General features: G+C 43.6%; 1 protein-coding gene across 1 annotated transcript in view; it reads left to right on the forward strand.

Moving 5' to 3' along the window:
- The window catches only part of LOC107113850 (chromosome unknown open reading frame, human C1orf27), a 35,005-nt gene extending 10,562 nt beyond the window's left edge, over positions 1 to 24,443 (forward strand). The window contains exons 6-14 of the mRNA XM_015415244.1: positions 544 to 580; positions 1,506 to 1,646; positions 3,440 to 3,535; positions 5,460 to 5,528; positions 7,192 to 7,320; positions 9,979 to 10,069; positions 14,429 to 14,614; positions 17,750 to 17,842; positions 23,321 to 24,443. Coding sequence (XP_015270730.1) covers positions 544 to 580; positions 1,506 to 1,646; positions 3,440 to 3,535; positions 5,460 to 5,528; positions 7,192 to 7,320; positions 9,979 to 10,069; positions 14,429 to 14,614; positions 17,750 to 17,842; positions 23,321 to 23,388 — 910 coding nt within the window. The 3' untranslated portion in view covers positions 23,389 to 24,443. The remainder of the gene's footprint in view (positions 1 to 543; positions 581 to 1,505; positions 1,647 to 3,439; positions 3,536 to 5,459; positions 5,529 to 7,191; positions 7,321 to 9,978; positions 10,070 to 14,428; positions 14,615 to 17,749; positions 17,843 to 23,320) is intronic.
- Positions 24,444 to 27,203: the final 2,760 nt, after the last annotated feature.

The following is a 27,203-nucleotide window of genomic DNA, read 5'->3' on the forward strand; positions in this document are numbered from 1 at the left end:
GAGCGTGGACTCTAATCTGGGAGAACCGGGTTTGATTCCCCACTCCTCCACATGCAGCTGCTGGTGTGACCTTGGGTCAGTTACAAGTTCTTTCAGAGCTGTTCTCTCAGGAGCAGTTCTTGAAAGAGCTCGCTCAGTCCCACCTACCTCACAGGATGTCTGTTGTGGGGAAGGGAAGGGAAAAGAGATTGTAAGCCACTCAAAGTCCTTCAGGTAGTGAAGGGCTGGGTATAAATCCAGCCGCCTCCTCATCCTCCTCATCCTTTGTATGGGCAGGTGGATGTTACATGCATATCCAAATAGGTGGCTGTATGACACGAGTAAGATACATTTTGTTCAGTTGTCTAGAGCAAAGGTTGACTATTCTGATAGGGGATAAATAAGAATAAGGTATCTTCTTTCAGTCCAATTTGATCACTAATGACTGTCGACGGAGCTGCACAGGACTGAAATACTGCAACACATTAGAAATCAATTTATATTGACAATGTGTCTTTTAATCTGTTCTAAGCATGTTTAATTATTGTTTCTTAACTGGGAACGAATACTTTGTCGCACGTATGACGTACAAGATCCAAAAGTAAGTCTTTGTTTTTAAAAAGTTTGGTAAACGAAGTTTTAATACAGTCCACACATATTTGCAAGCTTCCTTTTTAAATGAATGAAAGGTTGCCCAAAATCTCTGCTTTGTCCTTAGACAAGCATGCAGGGATTTCAGCAGGGCTTGCTCAATACAGTTTGTTTGGAGAATGGCTGTCCCCCAGAATCCTGTCTGCTGCTGCTTAAAATATTTGTGAAGCCCTGATATTCACGTACAACAATGAAGTTGTCTTAGGCTGTAATCCTATGCACACTTCTTTAGGAGTAGAAAAAAGTAAGAGTCCAGTAGCACCTTAAAAACTTAACAAAATTTGTGGTAGGGTATGAGCTCTCATGAGTCACTACTCACTTCAGATACCAAACCTGGTGTCTGAAGCAGTGACTCACAAAAGCTCATATCCTACCACAACTTTTGTTAGTCTGTCTGTAGCAGTAGAAAAGAGTCCAGTAGCACCTTGAAAGACTAACACAGCTACCAATCTTGATCTATCTTCTTTAGGAGTGTATTCTATTTTTTTTAAAATTTAGGATATTTTAACCCCAACTCTCCTCCAAGTATGGTGTATTTTGTTCACCTTTCCTCTGTTTTATCCTCCCAACAACCATGTGAGGTAGGTTAGGGTGTGAGAGAGAAACTGACTGGCCCAAGGTCATCCAGTGTACTTCATGGCAAAGTAAGGATTTGAAACTAGGTCTCCCAGATCCTAGTCCGGCTGCCGGCACTCTGCCCGCTATGCCACATTAGGTCTCTCTGGTATTGACTGAAGCTTGGTATACTTCCAGGTGAGCATGCATAGACCAAGCTCTTTCATAAACTAAAAGAAATGCTGATAGTTGCCTCTTGGCAGATTGATAATTCAGTCTTTCCTCTCTCTTTTCTCCCCCCCTCTTCCAAACCACATCAGAGTACAGCAAAGCCAGCAGACTGGAAATACCAGAATGGCCTGTCCACTTCGTGGCTGTCTTTAGAATGCACAGTTAATACTAACATACACATCCCGCTATTGGCTACTTCGGCTTGCCACGAACTGGAGAAAAACATAAGGGTAATACGAACGTTTATTATGCCTGCCTTATTTCTGTCGACAGTATTTGTAGCTTGCAACAGACTGGTGTATGTAGCTCTGTGAACTGCTGTTTGATCCCTCTGCTTTGTTGTTCCACAAGCGCGGACTTCCTCTTACAAGACGCTTTTCTCTGTCCTCCTTTAGAAACCTCCCCCTGGTCTCCTTCTTTGTTGGCTGCTTTCCTAGTTGATCCCAGTGCCATTATGTTCCTGGCGGCTGCCAATAAATCCCCTTCCATCACATCCTGCAACAATTAACCTTTCTTCATCTTTGTCCTGTCCGTTTTCAGTTTATAAACCTCAGCAGGGGTCAAGCCTATTCTACGTGGTACCCAATGCAATATTTTCATCCCTGGGGGAGTGGTGGAGCCTGGCATAAAATTGTATTACCACAGGGGAGCTTTCTGGAATATAGTGGTATATAACCTGCTCAGTTATCACTTTCTGTGGAGTAGGAAAGCAAAAAGTTGGAGTGGGAGCTTTTTTGTCTTTCTGCTCTTCTCTCACTGACAACTGCTTCAGAAAAATTCTTGGTAGTGTCTGTAGAAGCTGTCATTGTGGGATGTGTCTGGTGCGTTGCTAGTGGCAGAGAACTTGTGGTCTTCAGGTTAAATACAATTAAGTACACTGGAAGCATGTAACCAGAAACAAATGCTTTGTACGTCTTCAAAAATTTACTTGTACCCCCACGACAAGCACATCCTGTGAGGTGTGATAGGCTGAGAGAGTGAGTGACTGGCCTAAGGTCACCCGATGAGCTTCCATGGCAGAACTCTGTTCTTCCAGATCTAAATCTGACACTCTGACAAGCTGTCCCATGTTGGTTCTTTGCTCTTTAGGACACGCAATAGAGAGCACGATGCATACCATGCTCCTCAGACACTGCTTCATTCATATTCATGTGAAGAAGAAAAATAAGTTAAATTTACAGCTATGTTTCCTATGAGAAACTATACTTCAGCATCTAGTAACATGAAACGGCAAGAAACTGACACAAGACACCATTTATGTAGTCCTGACCTTTTTGGAAGAAAGTTAGAATATCAGAGTAATAAATAGAACAAATTTTGAGTCCAGTGGCACCTTTAAGATGAACACAGTTTTTTCAAAGTATGAGCTTTCATGTGCAGACACACTTCTTTAGATACAGATTCGTGTGTACACATGAAAGCTCATTCCTTTAATAAACTTTTGTTGGTCTTAAAGGTGCCACTGGACTCAAACTTTGTTCTGCTGATTCAGACCAACACGATTGCCCACCTAGAGTAATAAATAATTATGTTTAGAAGTGGACATCTGAAGAATGAAGAGGCTTCTATGTGGAAAAATCTTAGCTTGTTCAACAGAACTGCTTTTTTGCAATATAAATCTCTCTCTTTTTTTTTACTGCTGTAAAGAATGGACTAACTCGATGGGCCAAGCAGATAGAGGAAGCTGTCATTTTGATCAATGGCCAAGTCAAGGAGGAAGATGCTGACTTAGTCGACAGGCCTGGTGGAAGAGCTCCGTCTTGCAGGCCCGTCGTGCCGTACACATGAAAGCTCATTCCTTTAATAAACTTTTGTTGGTCTTAAAGGTGCCACTGGACTCAAACTTTGTTCTACTGATTCAGACCAACACGGCTGCCCACCTACAGTAATAAATAATTATGTTTAGAAGTGGACATCTGAAGAATGAAGAGGCTTCTGTGTGGAAAAATCTTAGCTTGTTCAACAGAACTGCTTTTCTGCAATATAAATCTGTCTCTCTCTCTTTTTTTTTTCTGCTGTAAAGAATGGACTAACTCGATGGGCCAAGCAGATAGAGGAAGCTGTCATTTTGATCAATGGCCAAGTCAAGGAGGAAGATGCTGACTTAGTCGACTGTCAGGTGAGTGCTTAGTAAAAAGGTAAAGGTTCCCTTGCTCGAAAGCCAGTCGAATCCGACTAGGGTTGCGGTGCTCGTCTCCGTTTCAAAGCCGAAGAGCCAGCGCTGTCCGAAGACGTTTCCGTGGTCATGTGGCCGGCATGACTAAATTCTCCATAATCCAGCGAATGTTGGCAATTTGATCTCTAGTTCCTCTACCTCTTCGAAACCCAGCTTGTACTTCTGGCAGTTCTCTATCCACGTACTGTTGAAGCCTAGCTTGTAGGATCTTGAGCATGACCTTGCTAGCGTGTGATATGAGTGCAATTGTGCGATAGTTTGAACATTCCTTATTACTTACGTTGCTTAGTAGGGCAGGCTTAATAGTGATACGACAATCACAGTGCCTAGCATAGTGTGAGGTTTTTATTGTTCACTTTCAGCTTACAGTAGCTTGAACCAAATAACAGGGGTTTCTGCAGGTGCCAGCCTGCACATAGGCAAAATCAACAACTGCCCAAGTGTGTGCTTTTCTCCATTGGGGCTCCAACCTTGGCCTGCCTGAGGAGGTCATGAAAGCTCCCACTTTCCTGGTTTTTCGCAAACTCTGCAAAACCGAGCTATTCAGGAGGGACAGTACAAAATGGTTTCACAAACCTACTTAGATGAATGATCAGGACTTGTGGTCTTTCGTGCTCTATATGTCATATTGTAAACAGGATACTTATTATGTAATTTCTGTACCCCTTAATATGTCGTATTAACACGCATGCTGTGCTCCTGTTCTTTCTGGTGGTTTCCATTCTTCTAATATCCTAAATGAATTAGTTATTGAATATCCCATTTTGTCAGTTGTACTGACCCACTGTGTGTAGTCCGCCTTGATTCCACGTGAGAAAGGCGGTCTATAAATAGCATAACTAAATATAACATGGACTAGTGATGGACTGCCTAATAAGACATGAAATGTTGTTGTGAGACAGATAGCCAAGTGAACTTTGTCCCTGACTCTCCACCTCTCCTTTGCCCAAGGAATAATTTAGTACAATGTGAGTGTACCCACTTGGCTTGGCGGTGGTGGGTGGAGGAAGTGCCGTCAAGTCACAGCCAACGTATGGTGACCCCCTTGGGGTTTTCGAGGCAAGAGACATTCAGAGGTGATTTGCCCTTGCCTGCCTCTGCATAGCAACCCTGGACTTCCTTGGTGGTCTCCCATCCAAGTACTAACCAGGACTGATCCTGCTTAGCTTCTGAGATCTAATGAGATCGGGCTGGCCTGGGCCATTCAGGTCAGGACATTTGATAAGTATAATGACTTGTCAAAGGCTGAGGTAAGGGTGTCAGTTCAATTATTGCCAAGCGTTTCTGAAGCATTTTCTTTTCAGAACAGCATAAAGCTACTGTACTCATAGGGTATTGTTTGATAAGCCTGCTTATTACAGAAACAAATAAGTTGAAACAATGACAAATTGTAAAATAATTCCAGCGTTTCCTTGTTTTTATGCTGGAATACAAGAGTCATCCTACAGTTTCACAGCAGAGGAAAGGATTAGCAATTATTTAACGTTTGCTTTCAAGGACAGTTGTCCTGAACAGGCAGCAGGTCAGTTCTGGCATTGGGTTTGCAGGAATAACATTGCTGTGTAGCTAAGGAGCAAGCCCACGACTCTGCTTTTGCTTGCAAATGAAAGTAAGTTATAGGGTTGGATTCTGCGATCTGCGAGCACAAGGATTGCCAAATCTTCCCTGCCTCCACCCCAGCCCTTTCTGACCCCAGGAAACTTTATTCCCTGGGGTCAAGGGACCTGCATGGACTAATAGCCCCACAGGTTGGTCAGCTGCAGTGGGGAGGAAGGGAAACCATCTGTTAATGCAAATGCCTTGCCTCTGTTCTAATTGAGCTAAGAAACTCATGCACCCTATTAAATTCTTTACATTATTTTTGCAGAAAAAGTCTGGAAGAGGAATCACGCCGACAGCTACCCAGTCCTTTAATGCCAGGGTTCTAACAAAGTTGGTAAGTCTGCAAGAGCAGTGTGGCACAATAATGAAGAGAATGAGCTGGGAAGTCCCTGGTTCAAATCACAGCGCAGCAATGGATTTATTAGGTGATGCTGGGCAAACTGTTATCCAAATCAGCTTGAACACTCCAAAAACAAAGTCTAAATCTGGACTGCAGCCACGCATTGAAAGTTGCATTGTCATTGTGCTGTAGCAGTTGTTCACCTCTTGGATTGTCCACACAGGAAAATCCAGTTGTGAATGCTAGAGCAGAATCAACTGACATGTGGGTGCAGCCCTGGTCTGCATAGATAGGAGAGTGCTGTGGTAGGAGACTCATCTGTACCGTTTCAGGCTGTAGGCTAGGGGGGTTATCCCTTTTGAGCATTCCCCTCCATAAACACCTGCATGCAAACAGAAACAGCAGATCAAGCAGAAACTTTCTAGCCCAGCATCTTGCCTAGTTATGTGGGAGTATTGCAAAATGGTAGCCTTCACCTGCCATCTGAAGTAGTATAGTCCATTCTGCCACCTAACTTGCTATATGAGTAGGCAAGGTCTAAATGCCAACTATTACATTCCTCATCTATTATGAATGCAACAAGTGGAGCTGAAATTGTATGCTAAATTATTAGAAACAGGAGGCTAAATAGGAAAGTACACAGGGCCTGATCTTATTCAGTGGGAAAAAAACTAGGAAAGCTAGTGCACTTAATATTGAGAACCTGTCCTGACTTTAAGATGAGGCCAATTTTGCAATTAAGCTGAAACCTTGGTTTATAGTACTGGTCAGGGCTTTTTTTGTAGAAAAAGCCCAGCATGAACTCATTAGCATAATAGGCCACACCACACCCAACAACAGAAACCCATTAGCACATTAGGCCCCACCCCTAACAGTACAGCTCATTAGCATAATAGGCCACACCCCCATGCCTTCCCTTGGCTTCCCTGCAGCTGTGGGGAGCCTGGGCAAGCACCCCTTTGAAGGGAAGGGAAGGCAGTTTAAACTGCCTTTCTTTGGCTTGCCCCAGGCAAGCCAGCCCTTGGACAGGCTGGTGAAGGCACAGGGAGGCATTTAAATGCCTCCCCGATCCTTCCAGGGCCCCCCGGCCCACCCGCTTTGGAGTCGCTGGGCGGTGGTTGTTCTCCAGGCCTTCCCTCTGTAGCCACACAGGCAGAGGCTGTAGTGGGTGTGGCCAACTCTGAAGCCAGCCAGAACTCCGTTCCTGTGTGTTCCTGCCCAAAAATAGCACTGGTACTGGTGAACAATGTATGTTTTGTTGGGATGAAGGTTTATACCTTATCTTTCCCTGCAGGTTTTTGTCCAAAAGCTCTAATCGTTATTGGAATATTTAGCTGCCCCCTATCAATCTGAACAGTGATGGTAGGGAGAGCCTGCCATTTGAACATCAGCAAAACTAAATTAAACTACTTGAACACCAGAAAAATTAAACTTTTTTTTTTTTTTTTTTTTACAAAAGAGCTCAGTTTGTGCACTTCAGGTTGTCACCTTGCAAAAGATTAAATCCAGCCATGGGGGGGGGGTGTGGAAGAGAGAGAAAATAACAGCTATCAGCATGTAAAGCAGCTTGAGGATTTTAACTCTGCTGGAAATGTAATGGTGATATAAAGTGGATTGTGAAACATAGCCTTATGACTTGCCGTGTTCTCTCTTTCAGTCACAGAAGTCAAACTCGAGGTCCACAGCAACTGTCCAGATCTGCAGCGGTTCCATAAATCTCAAAGGTGCTTTAAAATGCAAAGCTTACATCCATAATAACAAGCCAAAAGTTAAAGATGCTGTTAAGGTACTTTTGCTGCCCTTCACCCTACTGAAGGACTTGATCTTAACCCTCTTCCCAAGATATCTAACTTTATTTATAGTATAAACAGGGCTCTGGGTGATGAACAACAATATAATAAAATACATTATAAACATTACATTCTTAAAAACAATTCCCAGATGGCATTAATGAATCAATCTTTAATTTTAATGAATCACAAGGAGTAGAAAACTCAAGTCCCCCTCATTCTTTATGTAGTTAGGTGCCCAGACTTTATATCCACAGTTTTTGAATGAAAAACACCAATACAGCTCTGAAGTACATTTATTTTGCCTGTGTTTGACTCACACACCCACTGTGTTGAAATTCTGAAAAATATGAAATGTTCAAGTCTGGTAGGACGTAACAGCCAAGGGCCTGCATTCTTGCACACTTACAGTAGATTAGAAGATTTTTCTAATCCTCCTTCTTCCCAAATAAAGCCGCCACTTCATCTTAGAATGAGATCTTCAGTACTCCTTGTGTTATCAAAAGTGGTTCTAAGTGAATCAGGTTTTTCAGCAGCAGGAAGTCATGTTTTGGATGAGGTCTTTTTTTTAGGGTAGGATTTCCACTTGATTTTGAGATAGTGGGTACTCCAATCTGGCTGAAACACCCTGAGGTATCTGACACTTCTGCCTACACAAAGATAGGTCTGATTTGTGAAAGACCACCGTTGTATTCCTACCATTATAAACAGGCTGCCAAAGAAATAAGAATATTTCATTTGAATGATTATTTAGTATCCGATAATTTGGTGTAAGGGAAGTAATCTTTCCTGAGGGGGCAACAATGGAGTTGACTCCTAGACTTAATCTATATTTGGTTTTATGTATTTTAATATGTTTCTGTCCCACCTCCTCCACAATCTGTGGTGGCTTACAAAAACAAACAGCGACTCAAAACTACAGAGCAATCCAGTTGTAAGCAGCAGTACCAAGGAACCAGCCCTGTGTCCTCCGTTGCATAAAAACTCGTGCAATCTTTAGTCACCACCCAAGGCCTGTCTGGACAACACAGCCTTTACAGTGTTTGCAAAAGCAGGCCAATGTGGTGGGTTCTCCTTTTAAAAGAGAGCTTTCTGACCCACCCACCCTTCCTGGCAGGACTCCTTTCTCTTTGAAAGGCGTGTTCACTGGCTGAAATATTACTGGGGCCATTTTCCACATCGCTGCATTCCTGCCTGCCTGTCCAATTGATTTTAAAATAAATGAGCCCAGTTAGGAAATCATCAGGGTGGAAATCCCAGCCTAGGCAAAGTGGAATTGGCTTAATCCATGAGAAGTAATTGCTTGCATGCCAGTTAAATTCGAGCCATGCGTGTGTGTCATCTGAAAAGCCCATTCTGTGACTTCCCTTTACCTTGCTGTGTCGTGCGTAAGTGCCCGTATAAACATTGCTTTACAAGAACATAAAATTGGTCCGCCTAGTCCAGCATCCTGTTTCACACAGGGGCCAACCAGTGTATTTATTATATTAGGTTTTCATACCGCCCTCTCTGCAAGTGGGCTCAGGGCGGTGTACAAGAGATTCCTACAAAAATACATCAAAATAATAAATAGTCTAAAAATGCAATTCTGAAATTACCCAATACAGGGACTGTAATACAATTCTAACCCCCAATTTACTATAACTGCAGGGTGTGTGTGTGTGTGTGTGTGTGTGTGTGTGTGAGAAAGCAGTTAGTGAACCAAATGTCTGTTGGCAACTGTTAACCATTAGACTGTTGATGTTAAAACCATTGCTGTCCTCAGTCATATGCCTGGCAGAACATCTCTGCCTTCCAAGCCCTGAGGTTGGTAGGCAGAGAGTTCCACCAAGCTGGAGCCAGGGTCGAAAAGGCTGGACGCTCTTTGGGCCAGGGACTTCCGATAGATGTTGATCACCTGGACATACCAGGAGAGGTGGTCCCATACATGACCCGGTACTCAACTTGGAGCCCGTGCAGCTGGCGGAGCACAGGCTGTATGTGTGCTGTTACCGGTGTCCTTATGAGAACCCAGGCCGCTGCATTCTGGACAAGCTCTGACTTCCAGATCAGCCTCAAGGGAAGCTGTACGTAGAGCTGCCAACAAACAAGGCAGAGAGGCCAAGGTCTCTCTTTATTCCCCACCCCTCAATATTGCCTCCTAGCATTGGTATTCAGAAGTTTACTGCCTCTGAATGTGGAGGTTCCCTTTAGTCACCATGGCCAGTATCCGCTGATGGACCTATCACCCGTGAATCTGTCTAATCCCCTTTTAAAGCCATCCATGCTAATAGCTGCCACTGTATTCACTGGGAGTTAGTTCCACAATTTTGGCTTTTTCCCACATGGAGAGCTTCCATGTGAACTGAGCTGTTTCCAAGTACAACTCAGGGGGCTACTGGGGCTTCCTCCTGTGATGCCTTTGCAGTCATGACATCAGGTTGTCAAGGAACAGGAAGGGAAGCACACCACCGTCTTTTGGATATAAGGGGAATCTGTTCCACCTAGCTCCCCCCTCCCCCCCATATCTTTGTCCATTTCATTGCACAGGTGGCCAGTACTTAGAGAAGCATGAGAATCTTTGGTGTTCAGCATGGTAGTGACTTAGAATATTTTTTGCCACCCTGGAAATGTCCTTGTATTTTTCTGGGTTTGTTTGTTTTTTACCTCTGTAGGCCCTGAGAAGGGACATGATAAGCACACTCTCTGATCGGTGTGAAATCTTGTTTGAAGATCTGCTTATGAATGAAACGCCGGGAAAGAAAAGTAAGGAATTGTAAAACTGCATATTAATTAAAATCCTGATGCATGGTTAAATGCAATCATAGTCCCAAATTACAAAAAAGGTGATTGCTCAGTTCCTTCCAACTATAGACCAATCAGTATGCTTTCCGTGATGGGTAAATTATACGTCAAGCACTTATTGTCTAAGATTACCGTATGGATGACAGAACAGAGAGTTATAGGCCTGGAACAGCTGGGATTTTGTAAAGGGAAAACGACTTCAGATCGTTACATTGTATTAGACCATCTGATTTAACAAGTATGTAAAAAGAAGCAAAGTAAAATTGTACGCTGCTTTATAGATCTTAAAGGGGCATTTGATTCAATTGATAGGGAACTCCTTTGGGCTAAATTACAGCAATTAAACATAGATAAAAGACTCCTTAACCTCATGAAACAGCTATGCAACAAAATGTCCAATTAAATGCTCACTGACAGGGAAACTAACCTCAAAAATTCTGTCCAACAAAGGAGTCAAACAAGGCTGCATATTAGCAACCTTTTTATTCAATCTGTTCCTTAATGATGTCTCCCTTTACCTCGAAGTTGTTGATGGCCATGCTCCTAAACTGGATTCTGTCCATGTCCCTCAGCTATTATATGCAGATGACAAGGTACTATTATTTTGTTCCGAAGCTGGCCTTAAAGTGCTCACTGAATAGATGCCTGTCATATTTTATAACTAATAAACTACTCCTAAACCATGAAAAATCAAAAATACTTGTCTTCTCTAAAACTTGGAAACTATCTAAATGGACAATTGGAGGTCAAGTAATTGAACAAGTTAAAATTCTTAAACGTTTAGGTTTACACTTCCAGTATAATGCATCTTGGTCTGTGCAACGACGCCAGAGGCAATCAATTCATACCAGCTGCATTAAAAGTCTTCAAGGCCAAAGTAATCCCCCGACTCAGGTATGGTATTCCAATATGGATACGTGCACTTCAATCAAAATACGTGCATGTTCAATCAAAATTTCTTCTAAAGATCATGGGAATGCCGCACTGTGTGTTTAATTAAAATCCAAGTAACTTTGCCTGTTAATGTTTGGTGTTGAAATGATTATTTTTGAAACACAAGGGAGTGTTCACTTTTCAGTGAAAACAAAGCCTATGTTCACATAAATTCATGTGTTTGACTCTACTGTAACAAGTTGTTTATGTAGGAGTTGCCGTCACTATTGATCTTATAGTCATAGCTGTTTTTCTTCATATGGTGGTTCCAGCCTTAATCTGACATTTATGGAAACTTCTCTAACCTTTCAGGTTATCTGATATCCTGTTGCCAAGTTTGCTCTTTTAAAGTTTTGTTTTTGCTGGGCCCTGTTTCTTTAACAGCAGCAACAGTGGATATTAGCTGACAATAATGCCGCTCTTTGTGAAATCACCATGCCCGTGATCTTTTCTTTTGACCTGCCAATACCTCACCCTCATGCCAGATTAAAAATTTTCTTTGAAAGTCTTCCTTGATTTCAACAGTAGTTTGCCATATGGCATGTGTTCAGGAAACAGGTTCTAGGCCTACAAAAACCCCATGGGCCCCTGAAAGTACTTGCACATTTCTTTAGCTCTTTCTGAATCTGGGACAGAATTTGTAGTCATATGTTCCATCAAATCCTTCACAAGAATGAAAGTGCCACTCCACACACACACACACACCTCGGCCCAGGGTCTGAGCCAAAACAAATACTTGTGCCGGTCCATTTTACGCTTTTTTGAGAATAGTTGTCCCCCTTGTGGTTGTATTCGGAAAATGTTCATATGCCACCTCTCCAGAGAAACTTGTGCAAGTTTACAAAGTAAAACAAGGTCAGAAAAAAAAACAGTTTAAACGTTGATAAAAATTACCTATTAAAAATGCAGCACTGAATTCTGTCTCAGACATAAAAACAAGGAGGATACCTCCTTGTCAGGGATATTATAGTTGTAGTTTCTGTGTTGGCAGGGGGTTGGGCTAGATGACCCTGGTGGTCCCTTCCAGCTCTGAGAATAAATAAATAAAAACAGCACAGAACACTTAACAGCATAAATGTTTTTGCATGTGCTGAGAATGGAAAGACGGGGTGCCTTCTTGTAGCCTAATCCTTCAGGGGTCCAGTGTAGCCTAGACGCTGCTCTGCCATAAAAGCCAGTCTACTTGCCTGTCTTCTTCTTTTCAGGACCTCCTCTGTGAACTATGTTGGGGCTGAGCAGAGCAGAAACATTACTTTTATTTCCACTCTTTATTTTTCATTTTTGTTTAATGATATAAAACAATGAAAGACCAAAGAAACCTGTAAATGAGGAACATTGCCTGCAATTTTCAGTTGCCTCTCTAGGTGGTGTACGTTCTCTACATACTTGAATGTCTGTTATATGTGCCAATTTAGTGCTGAAAAATGAAACTTTTTGGCAGGACCTCTTCCTCTTAATCCCTCTGTCCAAATCCATCTTGCTTTTTGCTGTTCTTTGTTCCAAATTAAAATAAGTAACAATAACAAACAAACTGCAGTAAAAATGGAATATCTGAGAAAGTCAGAGCAGGAGCCAGTTGGGCTGGAATTCTCTTCTCCCTTTAGCCCCATCCCTTTGGGAAGCTGCCTAGGACTGTCTAGTAAGTCACTGGTAAACTTTCACATTAAGTTCCTCCTTCTCCTGCACATTATTTTGCGCAATATTAAAATAGGCATTATGTCAATAATCTGTATAAAGTCCAGCTTGGAAGGCTCATTCTGAAATGGATTTAAGACTATTTTATAAGGAACTGTATCTGGGTTAGAAATGAAATGGGAAAGTATTGTTATAAAGATTGTTTTAAAAAGTATATATTTTTTAAAAAATGTGAGGAACTCTTCGGTTTTTAAATGCCATTTAAGAAGAAGAAGAGATTGGATTTATACCGTGCCCTTCACTATCCAAAGGAGTCTCAAAGCAGCTTACAAACTCCTTTCCCTTCCCCTCCCCACAACAGACACCCTGTGAGGTAGGTGGGGCTGAGAGAGCTCTGACAGAAACTGCTCTTTTTCAAGAACAGCTGTGCCAGAACTATGGCTTGCCCAGGGTCATCCAGCCAGGTGCAAGTGGAGGAGTGGGGAATCAAACCCGGATCTCCCAGATTAGAGTCCGTGCACTTAACCACTACACCAAACAATTTAACAAACACAGCAGCAAAAGAAGTTGTGGGTTTTTTTTAGTATTGTTGTGAGCAATTGTTTTATATAGTTCTGGTTGGCCCAACAATGGCAGCATGACATATGGTAGCCCCCTTCATCCCATCATTTGTGGTGAAAGCATTGTCTTTGGAGAGTTGAATCTAAACGTGGTTTTCCATGGGGAAAAGGGCACTTTTGCTATAGCAGAACCCCCCCCCCCCCGCGGTGACCTATTGAGCTCCAAGCAGGGGACCCTCAGCTGCTGTTGAGGGTTTTATATTCATTTCTGCAATTGGATACAACAGCCAATGAATCCATTTATTTATTTAATTAATTTGCACCCCACCCTCCCGGCAAAGCACGCTCAGGGTGGCTTACACTGGTTAATACATAAATAACAAAATCCACATAAAATAATCTAAAAACAGTTCAATTATAAATAATTCCTAAATTATTCATAAATAATCATTCCTTTATACCCCGCCTTTCTCACCAGCGGGGACCCAAAGAACTTTCATCATTCTCTCCTGTAATTTATCCTCACAGCAACCCTATGAGGTAGGTTAGGCTGAGACAGTATGACTGGCCCAGTGAGCTTCCATGGCACGAATAGGGATTCGAACCTGGGTCACCCAGATACTAGTCTGGCACTGTTAACCACTGGCTCTCAAAGGGTTCCTAATGCAAAAAAGCCATGGTTAAACCAGCAGTTGAAGTAAAACCAATTTAAACAATGGAAATGTAACACTGAATGCTGGCTGATCAATGAATTGCTTAGCTCGGAATATAAAGTGTTCTTGTGCCAAGACTGCTCTGATGCTGTGTGTGCATTAGGAACCATGCTTGTTGAAGGATTTGTTGGCCTAAAAGATACCAGCATGGGAGCTGGACAAAGGACAGGCTTGTTCAGAGAGAGCCAGAATTTAAGAACCAGAATCTCCCAATGGCTAATGCTGAGCAAGGAATATTGGACTGTACCTAATTTAACATTTGGTTTGTGTATGTTATGCCAATTCAAATACTTTCAGAAAGAGGGCCACTGGCTCTTCTTTCTTGTCTTATGTGTCTTTAAATTACTGTGAAATAAAGGAGATCAGCATGGGCAGTGGCAGTCAGCCAATAGCAAGTGTCTTTCTGACGCCACTCTAGTGTCCTCTGGCAGTACTTGGACAATGGCTTTCATCTTTTTTTCTCTTCTCTTTGTTCTTAGGCTTGGAAAGGGAGTATCATGCCTTGCCTTGCAGAGTATTTGCCCCCATCACAGGGTCCTGTGTGCTGGTTTGTGACTACAAGTTTGGTGACGAGACAGTCAGGGAAATCCAAGAGCGTTTCCTTGAAATGCTGGATCAAGCTGTTCAAGCCGAGGATTTGCACACAGTAGAGGAAATGAGCACAGGTAAATATAGCAGCTAAGAGCCAGATTACTTTCTGTCAGGAAGCTAGACCCAAGTGGATTTGATTCATTCTGATGCATCCAAGGTGTCTAAGATCAATGGCCTCTCCAGAGCCCTGCCTCTGGCTGGTTGCAGTGACGTTTGGTTTCTATCTCGGTGTTTTTTATTAGTACAGCAAGATGGGGTACCTGGCCGCATAGCAAGGTATCTTGCCTTGGCTGACCGTGCCAAAGCAATGCCACAAGCTCATGTGCCAAAACAAAGAGTGCTGTCCTATCTTGGGCTGGGGAAATTTCCTCAGCCTCAGGAGTCTTCCCCCAGTGGAAGAGCCCCTTAAGCTGGAAGAAGGGCTTTTTAGGTTTGAGGAAGGCTTCAGACTTTTCTGTCTTTTGTGTGTGTGTGTGTGTGTGTGTGTGTGTGTGTGTGTGTGCCTGGAAGTCATGGTTGACTTATGGCGACCCCTAGAGGTGGCTTCTATTGCCTCCCTCTGCATCCCAGCCCTGGTATTCCTTGGAGGTCTCCCGTCGCAAGTACTTGCCCGGGTCGGCCTTGCTTAGTTTCCGAGATCTGATGAGATCAGGATTGCCTGGGATATGCAGGTCAGGGCGAGGAAGGCTTCAGACTTTCCTTAATGGAAAGGTCAGATACCGGCCAGTACTGTTGTCTAAACCATTCTTATGCACTTAACTTGCTGTTGCTGGGGACTGTGTTGACACAATTGTTTAAAAACATGGCACAGCTCACACATTTCGAGCCAGCCATTTAAAAAAACAAACAAGCCTGTGAGTTAGTTTTCCGTCTTCCAAGAGGGTAGCACTGCAAATAAGAGTACAGCGCGAAATAGCTTAAGTCGGTGCTCTAAACAGGATTTATTGAAAAACATCCGGTGTGTCTGAATGCATTTTGAGCTGCATAAACTCTTTGTTGGGGGTGTGTGTGTGTGCTTAACATTGTTCTCTTAAACTTTCCCATAGAAACTGAATAAGAGCTTCACCTTTAAAAGTGGGGGGGGGGGGGAAACCTCAGAATCTCCCTACAAGATATAGAATCATAGAATAATAGAGTTGGAAGGGACCTCCAGGGTCATCTAGTCCAACCCCCTGCACTGCTAATGTTGAATTTATACACAAGTAGCCCAAACTTCTGCAGTTGCAAGATCTAGTAAAGAATAATAGATTTTGCAGGTCAGATTACATAGTGCTTTTTACTTGTGAATACTGTGGGAACACAATCAAAGAAGGATATTTTTGGACCATAAGTTTATTTTATAACCACTGGGCTAGTGATTGCACTTTAAAGGTCTTATGTGCATATTTACCCTGTGCCTGGTGATTTTACTTTTGAACAATTTACTTTATGGTCCTTATTGAATCTATATTTTGTATATATTTCTGATTGTGTTTATGGGAATATAATTATTAACCATCTTACCACATATGTATGACCTCTGAGGAAGGCCTATTTGGCTGAAACGCGTAAGGTCAACTTTTTAAGCCCTCGACATTGTTATGTTTTATATACATTGGTTGTAAATGGGCCCCTATATATGTTTTAAAATTTGTTATTATTAATAAATACATGTACCTCTTTTTATTTTTTATGGAAAGGTTTTAATATTGGCCCTCCTTTTCACTAACCTTTGTTTGGTTCTGGAGTTTATCGTTAGGTTCAGTTTTTTCCCCTTCTTGTTTCTGCCAGATTACATACTTAACATAATTTGGAGTTTTGTGCTCAAGGAACAATTTGTTGTAAAAGAGCTTGAGAGAGCAGCATTGACAGTTTTGTGCCCCTGGACCAGTAGAAGCTCTGCACAGGCTCTAAGGGCTGATAGAACTGTTCTTAAGGCAAATCTGTTGCTTTTTTATGGCAGAGTGTCCCCGCTAAGGATGAAAATTGGCATGCAAAAAGATCTTCATTATTAGATTTTGTAGTTGCAAAGATCTGGGCTAATGGTGTGCGTGATGGGCTAACCAAATTTGGGTGTTTGGAAAAAATTTGGTTTTAGTGACTACTTCTCCATCTCCCATTGTACATCGTAATGTAATTGTTTGCAATGGTTGCTTAAGATGAAATACCCATTGTCTTTCACAAAATCTGTCAAGCAGGAGGAAATGTGGGGCACATAATAGAATATTCTTAGGGGAAGGGCTTGTTTTGTTTTCATCACACATTGTTTTTGTAGGTTTGGAACTATCTGCTCTTAAAACTGGTTATGTACACAGGCGTCTCGGATAAATGGCATCGTTTACTGCTTTGATTCATCTGAAGCCTGTTTGTGTTTGCTCCTGGCACTGGTGGTGGTCTGTGATATACTTACTGTAGGTGTGTGGGCAAGAGAAGTGCTGCATTCTGCCTTGGTTCGGTCTGTGGGCATTCCTTCAGCTGATAAAAGGTAGCTGACAGTGACTGATTGGAAGATTGGTTATTTATACAGATATGAGAATTCCAGGTGTTGGTCAATTTATCTGCTGTTGTGTTCCTGCCTAAAGCAAATTTTTATGGGAATTTAGTGTTGTTCATAAACTCCTACCAGTCTGGTTGCTGCAGGCTTTGTCGTCATTTCCATGGGCAGGTTTTTACACATGTGATTTTTTTTGGGTAGAATCCAACATACAACAGAAGCAGTGCACCTTCCAAAGGGCCAAGTATTGCTCACATGGACAGAAGTCTTTATGCAACTCTAGTCTGCCTTGGCAGGAAGTATGCTTGTCAGGATATGTGCAAATAGAGTCTTAGGGATCTTTGTATGTTCTGGTTGTTTCCCCTCTTGCAAACTAGCACTAATTATATGATACATTGTTTTAAATTATTCAGCTTCTGGGAGCTTACAGTACCCTTGGCTTTTCAGTTTCCTTTTTCAGAGTTACTGTCCAGTTCACTTTTGTGTCCTGGACGTATATTTCAGTGGCTCTGGTATATAGAATAAGACCCACAGCTTTATATATCCTATATCCACTCTAAATTCTGCAAATCGGTTCATTTTGCATGCACCTTACTTGTACCTTCTTGCTTCCAAAATGGAGCATCTAAATAGTGTTGACAAAGATTTGTGTTTTAGAGGTAGGGAGAGGGGAGAAGGCAGGGTGAGAATGGAATTGGTGACCAAATCTAGTTCTTCTGCCTCCTTTCTCATACAGTTGAAGTAATCCCACCAAAGGAATTTCCAGATGACATTCAACACAAACAGTTGACAAAACAAACACTGCTGCTGAAACTTCACCAAAACATAGGTATGTAGACTTCAGCAAGTGCTCTTCTGGAGGTAATTACTTACTGTCTGGGTAAGATCTATACCTTTAGTAAACCTTACATAGCTTTGATAATGGGGAGAGGTGTTCAAGCTTGAAGCTTGTGGGGGGGCTGCAGGTGTTGGGGCTGCAGGCGTCTTCCAGAAGAGACCCCTTCCATCATGCGTCTCCCAAAACAGCTGACTGGGAGAAATCTCTAAGTGATCAGAAATTAGAGTGATGTCATCTGGTTTATATAGCTAGTTGACTGTAAAGGGAAATCTGTATCGTTATTAGGAGTTTTTACTGACTTCCATGATAAATATTGTTTCTCTGACACACCCAGTTAACTTCCCTATTTAAGAAAGATGTTTGTGATGTAGCAGTGGGGGGTAAAGAACTGAAAGTTAGGAAAATCTATAGAGACTTATGAAGCAGGACTGTTTGTATCAAAGCTAAAATTTGTTTATGAATTGTAAGGATGAAATGTAACGAGATATATTGGGTTGGGTCCCATTGACCAAATCTTCAGGTGCACACAGGGGTGGGGTGCTGTTGCAAATTTCATCCCTTCCCATGACAGCCCTCCAATGCCCCCCGCATGCTGTTCCTGGGGGTCCCCTGTCCCCTAAGACCACCATTTGGGGGGAATTTTTTTAGCATTCCCGCCTTTGTCAGGATTCAAATGCTGGTGTATTATCTGAAGGTATATTAAAAGATTTGCCTGCATTCACTGGTCTGGCAGTCACATCTATACCTTGCCCTTCCTTAAAAGAGCTCAACACACATGAATTCTCACCACTTACTTTATCCTCACAGCAACCTTGTGAGGTAGCTTAGGCTGAGAAAGATTGGCCAGTGTCTCCCAGTAAGCTTGAGTGAGTGAGATTTGAACCGGGGTCTTCCAGATCATAGTCTGATATGCAATCCACTACCACGCATTTGTTCTCAATAATGTCCGGTGATTTTTTTCTGAAGGAGACTCTTGTTTCTGAGCTAGCCCACTCCCCCAGTGCACACACGTACTTTAGCAGCCCATGATGTATCTGGACACTGTGTTGTGTGTTTGCAGTGTTGTTCTGTACAGCCAGTTTCCTCTCAAGGTCTCAGGCTGGGCAAAAGTATTTGAGCTACAAAAGGATAATACGAATCTTACCACTGTGTGGAAGTATACAAGGCTCATGGACCAATAATAGGAATCTTACCACTGTGTGAGTATAAAGATAGCGGCTAGACAAAAAAAACTGTGTCGTAATAGGTGATTTTAACTACACACACATTGATTGGGTCAATATGTGTTCAAGTTGGGAAAAAGAGATTGAGTTTTTAGACACTCTCAATGCTATGGAGCAGATGGTCACAGAACCTATCAAGGGAGAGGCGATCCTGGATTTGGTCCTAAGTAACGCCCAAGACCTGGTGAGAGATATAAAAGTGATTGCACCACTTGGGAACAGTGACCATAATGTTGTTGAGTTCAACCTTTGTATAAATAGGGAATTGAACAAAAAGACTCACACAACCACTTTTAACTTTAAATGGGGTAACTTCTCTGATATGAGGGGACATGTGAGGAAGAAACTGAAAGGAAAAGTAGAAAGGGTCAAAATCATTGGGGACGCTTGGAAACTATTTAAAACTACAATCCTAGAAGCTCAGAAAAAATATATACTGCAGGTTAGGAAAGGCATTAATAGGTATAGAAAAAAGCCTGCATGGTTAACAAACAAAGTAATGGAAGCTGTAAAAGGTAAAAAGGATTCCTTTAAGCGGTGGAAACCTAGTCTCAGTGAGGCTGATAAAAGGGAACACAGGCTGTGGCAAATGAAATGCAAGTCTGTGATCAGGCAGGCAAAAAGGGAATATGAGGAGCATATAGCGAAAAACGTAAGGATCAACAATAAAACTTTCTTCAAATACATTAGAAGCAGGAAACCAGCCAGGGAGGCAATAGGGCCCTTGGATGACCAAGGGGTAAAAGGAGTAGTGAAGGATGATAGGGAAATGGCTGAGAAGCTGAATGCATTTTCTGCCTCTGTCTTCACTATGGAAGATGAGAAGTACTTGCCCACTCCAGAACCGCTGACTTTGGGATGGGTGTTGAAAGACCTGAGTCAGATTGAGGTGATGAGAAAGGAGGTCCTACGACTGATAAGACAACTTAAAAACTGATAAATCACCAGGCCCGGATGGCATACATCCGAGAGTTCTGAAAGTATACAAGACTCATGGACCGATAATAGGAATCTTACCACTGTGTGTGAGTATACAAGGCTCATGGACCGATAATAGAAATCTTACCACTGTGTGCAAGTATACAAGGCTCATGGACCGATAATAGGAATCTTACCACTGTGTGCGAGTATGCAAGGCTCATGGACCGATAATAGGAATCTTACCACTGTGTGCGAGTATGCAAGGCTCATGGACCGATAATAGGAATCTTACCACTGTGTGCGAGTATGCAAGGCTCATGGACCGATAATAGGAATCTTACCACTGTGTGCGAGTATGCAAGGCTCATGGACCGATAATAGGAATCTTACCACTGTGTGCGAGTATACAAGGCTCATGGACCGATAATAGGAATCTTACCACTGTGTTCGAGTATGCAAGGCTCATGGACCGATAATAGGAATCTTACCACTGTGCCCGAGTACACAAAGCTCATGGACCGATAATAGGAATCTTACCATTGTGTGCGAGTATACAAGACTCATGGACCGATAATGGGAATCTTACCACTGTGTGCGAGTATACAAGGCTCATGGACCAATAATAGGAATCTTACCACTGTGTGCGAGTACCAGGGGTCGTTTCGTAGAAAAAGAGCTAGGGGAACTCATTAGCATAACTCATTAGCATATGCCACACCCCCTGACATCACCGGAAGTGTGTCATAAGGCCACACCCCCTGGCATCACCAGAAGTGTGTCATAAGGCCACACACCCCGCCCCCAACGATCCCGGCCGCCGCCACCGGCCTTGCAGCTCCCCTGCTGAGCCCCATGAGGGGCCGGGCGGTGGACCTGCAAGGCCGGCGGGAGTGCAAGGAAGCCCCGTGAAGGCCCTCCCTGGCCCCAGGCAGGCAGGGGTGGGGAGAGGCAGGGAGGAAGTAACTTACCCTCCCTCTTCTTCTGCCTCCTCCTGGCTGAATGAGGGCCGGAAGCGGGGTGGCCGGAAGCAGGGGGCGGGGCTTCGTCATGTGCCCCGCCCCCCGTACCTCACCCAGGGAACTGCGATCCCCCCCCCCGAAATGACCTCTGGCGAGTACACAAGACACATTGACCGAAGCCTGAAGCCCATTTGTGATTGTGCAAGCACAGTCTGGCCTGTAAAAGGTCCCAGCACAAAGACCTAGCTGATTTCCTTGCCCTGGGACTGCCCCTGCCTCAAGTATGGTACAGTCCCAGTCCTTTTTATGGGATCCTAAAAGCGATCTGATGGCCTTGCTCTCCCCTGTATCTATACAGTGCTGTATCTCTCTTTTGATCTCTTAAAGATTTCTTGCTCCACTTGCTGTGCTGTTTACCTGCAGCTGTGCAAATTAATATTTTGGTGTTGTGGTTAAAGTAGTTGACCTCTTTTATCAGGATCCAAAGAACCGCACCATTATTTCTGCATTCCGATCGTTTCCCAAATGGTGCCACTTCCATACTTAAGGGCAAATTGTCTTTGAAAGTTTGGGAGTGTTAGTTCTGAGAAGGGGAATCCATTCTTCAAGGAAGGGGGGGGGATTGGGCATGTGCAAACCCTTGGGCCACCCCCAAAGTCACTCCTTAGATGCTGTCCTTAGAGAAGGCAGTAAATTAAACGATGGCCAATTTGGGATTAGGGAGGTAACAAAAAGAGGAGAAGAAATGAGGGAGGTGCAATTGAAATAAAAAGTTGTCACTGAAATACGTAGTTGTAATATTCTGCATTTCTCCTGTTCCTTTTTATTTGCTCCCCCACCCATCCTGACTTCCATAGAAGGGGGTGGACTACTCCAGTCAATGTTTCAGAGTATCTCAAACGGTCGACCTCTGAGCTAGGGGTATACATGGAGAGTAGGGCTGGGGTGGGATTCAAAAGTGTACAGGGAGAAAATGCTTTAGCCAGATGTGCACACCTGACAAAGTCTGCCCAGAGAACAACAGGGTGCAGGATTATATTTGCCTCACCTGCCTGTGTTCCATCTAATGTGGTAGATCAAGATGGGTAGCTGTGGTAGTCTGTCTGTAGCAGTCGAAAAGAGCAAGAGTCCAGCAATACCTTAAAGACTAACAAAAAAAAATGTGGCAGGGGATGAGCTTTCATGAGTCACTGCTCACTTCTTCTGGTATCTGAAGAAGGGAGAAGTGACTCACGAGAAAGCTCAAACCCTGCCACGTATTTTGTTCGTCTTTAAGGTGCTACTGGACTCTTGCTCTTTTTGACTGCAACATCCAATGTGTCACTGGTGCCTGTGTGGACCTGTGTGTTAACAGCAGTTTTAATGCGCCAGAGCATCAGAAAGTTTCTGCCATGCCGTCACACAGTCTGTCTTCATTGAGTAGAGTTTGGCCAGGGAGCAGAGGGAGATTCTGGAGTGCTGCGTTCGTATGTTTTCCCCGTTTGCATTGAACAGATCCAGTGAAATCGACATACGCTTGGACTGCCTTTGTGTATCTCCCTGGGTCTGTGGTGCACACTCCAGAGGTGCAGGTATAATAGTATGAGATGTGTTTGCCACCGTCACCCATTCCTGATTTTGCTGGACTCATCACATTACCCCCTGACCTGGATGGTCCAAGCTAGCCTGAAGCTAAGCAGGGTAGTCCCTGGTTAGCATTTGAATGGGAGACTACCAAGGAAGTCCAGGGTTGCGACGCAGAGGCAGGCAATGGGCAAAACCACCTCTGAACGTCTCTTGTCTTGAAAACCCTACAGGGTCACTGTAATTCACCTGTGACTTGACAGCTCTTCACACACACACACATACACAGTTGTGTTCTGTGCAGAGGCAATGGGTTACACATTAAGTCCGACACATGCTGGCAGAAGCGGACACTGAGTTGCAATGTCCCAATTCCATCGCATGTCAAAGCTGTTTGTGTTTGAATGAACAGGGGGGAAAGCATTTTACGGAAGTCATTTCCATTTAACTGGTGAGAACCAGCATGATGTCATAGTCAGTATATGGGACTGGGATCTGGGAGGCCTGGGTTCAAATCCCTGCTTCTGCCACAGAAGCTGGCTGGGTGACCTTGGACTAGTCACACCTACCTCATAGGGTGGTCATGAAGGTAAAATGGAGGATAAGAGAACTATGGCAAAAGCTGCCTTGGGTCCCCATTGGAGGAAAAAGCCAAGTATCAGTATCTAAACCCATTAACAGTCTAGCTGCCTTGACTGTATCTATGTTAATTCCTCTTCCCCCACTCATTGCTTTCTAGCAATCTAGGTTCTTCACATACTGAACTTCTTTCTTCTCTCCCTATTTTCTTTCTTTCTTTTTAGGAGTTATGATAGCTGCGGCTGTTGCAATATCAGCTGCAGCCTTCTCCTTTAACTACTTCAGTGACTAGACTTCTGGCCTGGAGAATCATCCTGCAAATTCCAGCCATCACGGACATCCTAAGAAGAACTGCACCTCTGGAACTGATTGCACTAGTGACCCAATGTGCCACCTTAAAAAAATATATATGGAACCAATTAGCTGTTCTAAATAATAATGATTATGGCTTTGGCCGTCTTGTTTCTGCATGCAAATCGTGTAGGTGGTGTGGTTTTAAAAGGGGGGGGGGGAACCGACAACTCTACCCACTAGCAGATAATACTTGTATTATAACAGTATTTTTCCAGGAAGAATTTGTCAATTGGGTACTTAACTTTCCTCCTTGCTATTTAAAAGCCCTTGTGTTTGTGTGTTTTAAGAGCTGTGGAAGCCATGAGATCTGAAGCGGTTTTTCTTCTTCCTTGAATTACCCAGTAATTCAGGTGTTGGTGTTAAAAGAATTTAGTGGCTATGACTACATTTTCTTCTGTTAAAGGGAGCATCCCAGGGTCTGTTAGAGCATGTCTGCCTTATAGGTTGAAACTGGTTAAATCTTTCCCCCAACCCCACCCTGTCAAATTATTTTGATAATGTAGCTCTAGGAGGAAGATCTGGGAATTCTGAGCTCCCTCACCATGGATGGTTCCAGCATTTTTGGGGCAGAAAAGCAGTGAACGCTGTAATGCCAGTATGTCTTTGTAGCATAGATATATCCTAAGTTGACGTGATCAGTGTTTGGATAACTTGTTCAGCCAGCAAGTGGTCTTCCGTAAGAGTATCCTAAATTTTCCAGTGTTCTAATTTCCGATTAATAGGCTGATCATGTTCTCCAGTTGCACAAACAAAACCCCAGCAGCATAACCCCACTTGCCTTGGTTAAGCAGCCTTTGATTCTCTTTCTCCATTCCCTCAGGTGCACTTACCTCATAGAGGAACGGACAATTTCACCTCAGGTGTACTTACCTCATAGAGGTACAGACAATTTCACCACGTTTCCTGCTTGCTCTAAGGCCTCATCTATAGCACTGTATAGAGTTAGTTCTCACACTGACACAGCAGTACTAGTGGGACAATTAGGGATAATGCTTTACAATGGGACTTGGGAGCCTGTCACAATCAGATGCTCTGTGGCACAACGTGATGCCTCAGTTTGGGCGGGGAGAGAAGTTGGGCGCAGGCATGACACTTCGCTAAAAGCACTTCGTAAGACTTTGAGGAACACATCAATGTTTTGTTTTGCACTAGTCAAAGAGCTGCGGTGGCTCAAGTGGTTAAGACGCTGAACTGCAGGCTGTGGAAGGTCAGCAGTTCAGTAGTTTGAGACCCGAGTGTGCCGCATGACAGAGTGAGCTCCTGTCTCTAGTTCCAGCTCCTGCCAACCTAGCAGTTTGAAAGCAAGAAATTGCAAGTAGATAAATAGGTACCACTTCGGTGGGAAGGTAAGAGCGTTCCATGCGCCTTAGTGTTTAGTCATGCCGGCCACATGACCCCGGAAACGTCTTCGGACAGCGCTGGCTCTTCGGCTTTGAAACGGAGATGAGCACCGCAACCCTAGAGTCGGATTCGACTGGCTTTCGAGCAAGGGAACCTTTACCTTTTACCCCGGGATGATGCTCTTCTTGACATGCAATAGAAAAGAGTTCATAGATAGCAGATTCTTTAAGGGATTTGGAATTTGATAAGTGATGTCTTCTATCTGGGAGATACCTGCCTTCATTTACAAAAAAAAAACAACAACAACTTTGGATGTAATAGTACCTGTGCTGTTTTAGGAAACCAGCAGTTAGAACCTGGGAAGAGTTCAGGAATGCAACGGTTGAGGCCAAGTCATATTTGTCAAAGGAGCAGCCTCTGGAAGGGAGGAAGTGTTCAGTTCCTAACTCATTTTCCTCTGCTTCTGAATTCTGTCTGCCAGCCTTCACTTGCCATGCTAGGTTAGAACTTGCTTTGTATTTGCGATTCAATGGGTTTCCAGGGGTGGTACATCTTTTATCCACCTGTTAGTTCTCAGACGGTTAATTATATTTCCCCCCCTGCCCTGTTCTTGCATGCAGAATTCTTATAGCGTGAAATCGGTCTAAAGATGACTGTTCTGTGTCTGAAAGGATTTGTGGTAACCTTGGCTCATTGCCTGTAGAGGCTTGGAAATAGACTTCAAGAAAGTACAATCGCTCCGGGCCAAACACCTGGTTTAACCTAACAAATCCCACTGCGATTTGATGTGTGGGGGTTCCCCTTTGTTCATAAAGGGCAGGGAAGACCTAGCCTTTCTTTTCTTTTGCTGTAGGCAAGTGAATAATACACCTGTCAGAACAGTTTATTAGTTTAGCTAACCTCTTGGAGGGAACCCAGCCCTGTGAGTGCCCTGCCCATGGAGATGGCAGGTGAGGTAGAACTGGGTCTCACCCTTTTCTTATCTGTGGCCTTTCTGCACATCCCAGTAGCTGGGTGTAATCTAATTGGGAATGTGTAGTGGTGAATGGGAGATGAAGGGTATCCCCCTTCTTCCTCGCAAATGTTTCCCTCAAAGGGCAGCGCAATCGTGTTCTGTATCTGCCCCTATCAGTGAAACAAAGAGGTACAGTGAGTGGCTCCCTGGGGCCATTTCAAGTGAGGAAAGTGGTATGCATGGGGAAGTCTTGACACACACACACACCATGCCTCTTGCACTATCATCCTGATCAGAGTTGTGTGGGTAAATGTATGGTGGCTGAGCAAGGTTCACAGTGCTCAGCAGGCAGGTCTGTAGTGACCATATAGCTCTTTATGGTCAGTTTGGTGTAGTGGTTAAGTGCACAGACTCTAATCTAGGAGAACTGGGTTTGATTCCTCACTCCTCCGCTTGCACCTGCTGGATGACCTTGGGCAAGCCATAGTTCAGACGAGAGCTGTCCTTGAAAAATGGCAGTTCTTGAAAGAGCTCTCTCAGCCCTACCTACCTCACAGGGTGACTGTTGTGGGGAGGGCAAGGGAAAGGAGTTTGTAAGCCGCTCTGAGACTCCTTTGGGTAGTGAAGGGCGGGGTATAAATCCAATCTCTTCTTTACCTGGCCCTGTGACCCCCAGGTGCTGAATAAATTATGTGAAATAGGAGAGTCATGCAAATAGGCTTAAGTTGCCAGATTTAAGGCTTTCTTGGTGCTGAATCTGGGTCAGACTGTTCTTTTTTGACACATACAGTTCCTTCTGCTACTGGTTACTTGCCAAGTTATGTCTTACTGGTTAATTTAGAAAAATAATGGCTGCTAGAAAACCTGAGATGTAGTCCCATGCAACACATTTGCATTTAATTGTTTGTTTGTTTGTTGGATTTATGAATCGCCCACCCTGCAAGCAGGCTCTAGGCGATTTACAACCTTAAAACATTTAAAAATACAATGGATATATAATTAAAATTATCACCGTAAAACAGTAATTTGTACATTAAATCCAATCAAAGATGGCATAGTAGTCCTCCTTTGCCGGCCACACTGCTGTCCTGCATGGTCGGGCAGGGAAGGGTATGTGGGGGCCAGAGAAGAAAAACAAGAGGGTGCCAGTCCTAACCTCCCATGGCTGCCGTCAACTGAAAGCCTGGCGGAACATCTCTGCCTCACGGGCCCTGCAGAATTGCATCAAATCCTGCAGGGCCCTGATGTTATTTGGCAGAGAGTTCCACCAGGTTGGGGCCAGGTCTGAAAAGGCCCTGGCCCTAGTCAAGGACAGCCGGACCTCCTTAAGGCCAGGGGTCACCAGCAAGTTGTTATCAGCTGATCTCAGCACGCTTCTGGGGACATATTGGAGGAGACAAATCTGAACAGACTTGGGAATTGAAGAGTCTGACTCGACCGTGCAACTGAACAACAAC

This window comes from Gekko japonicus, unplaced genomic scaffold, assembly GCF_001447785.1.
Source record: "Gekko japonicus isolate JY-2015 unplaced genomic scaffold, Gekko_japonicus_V1.1 scaffold269, whole genome shotgun sequence".
Classification (NCBI taxonomy): domain Eukaryota; kingdom Metazoa; phylum Chordata; class Lepidosauria; order Squamata; family Gekkonidae; genus Gekko; species Gekko japonicus.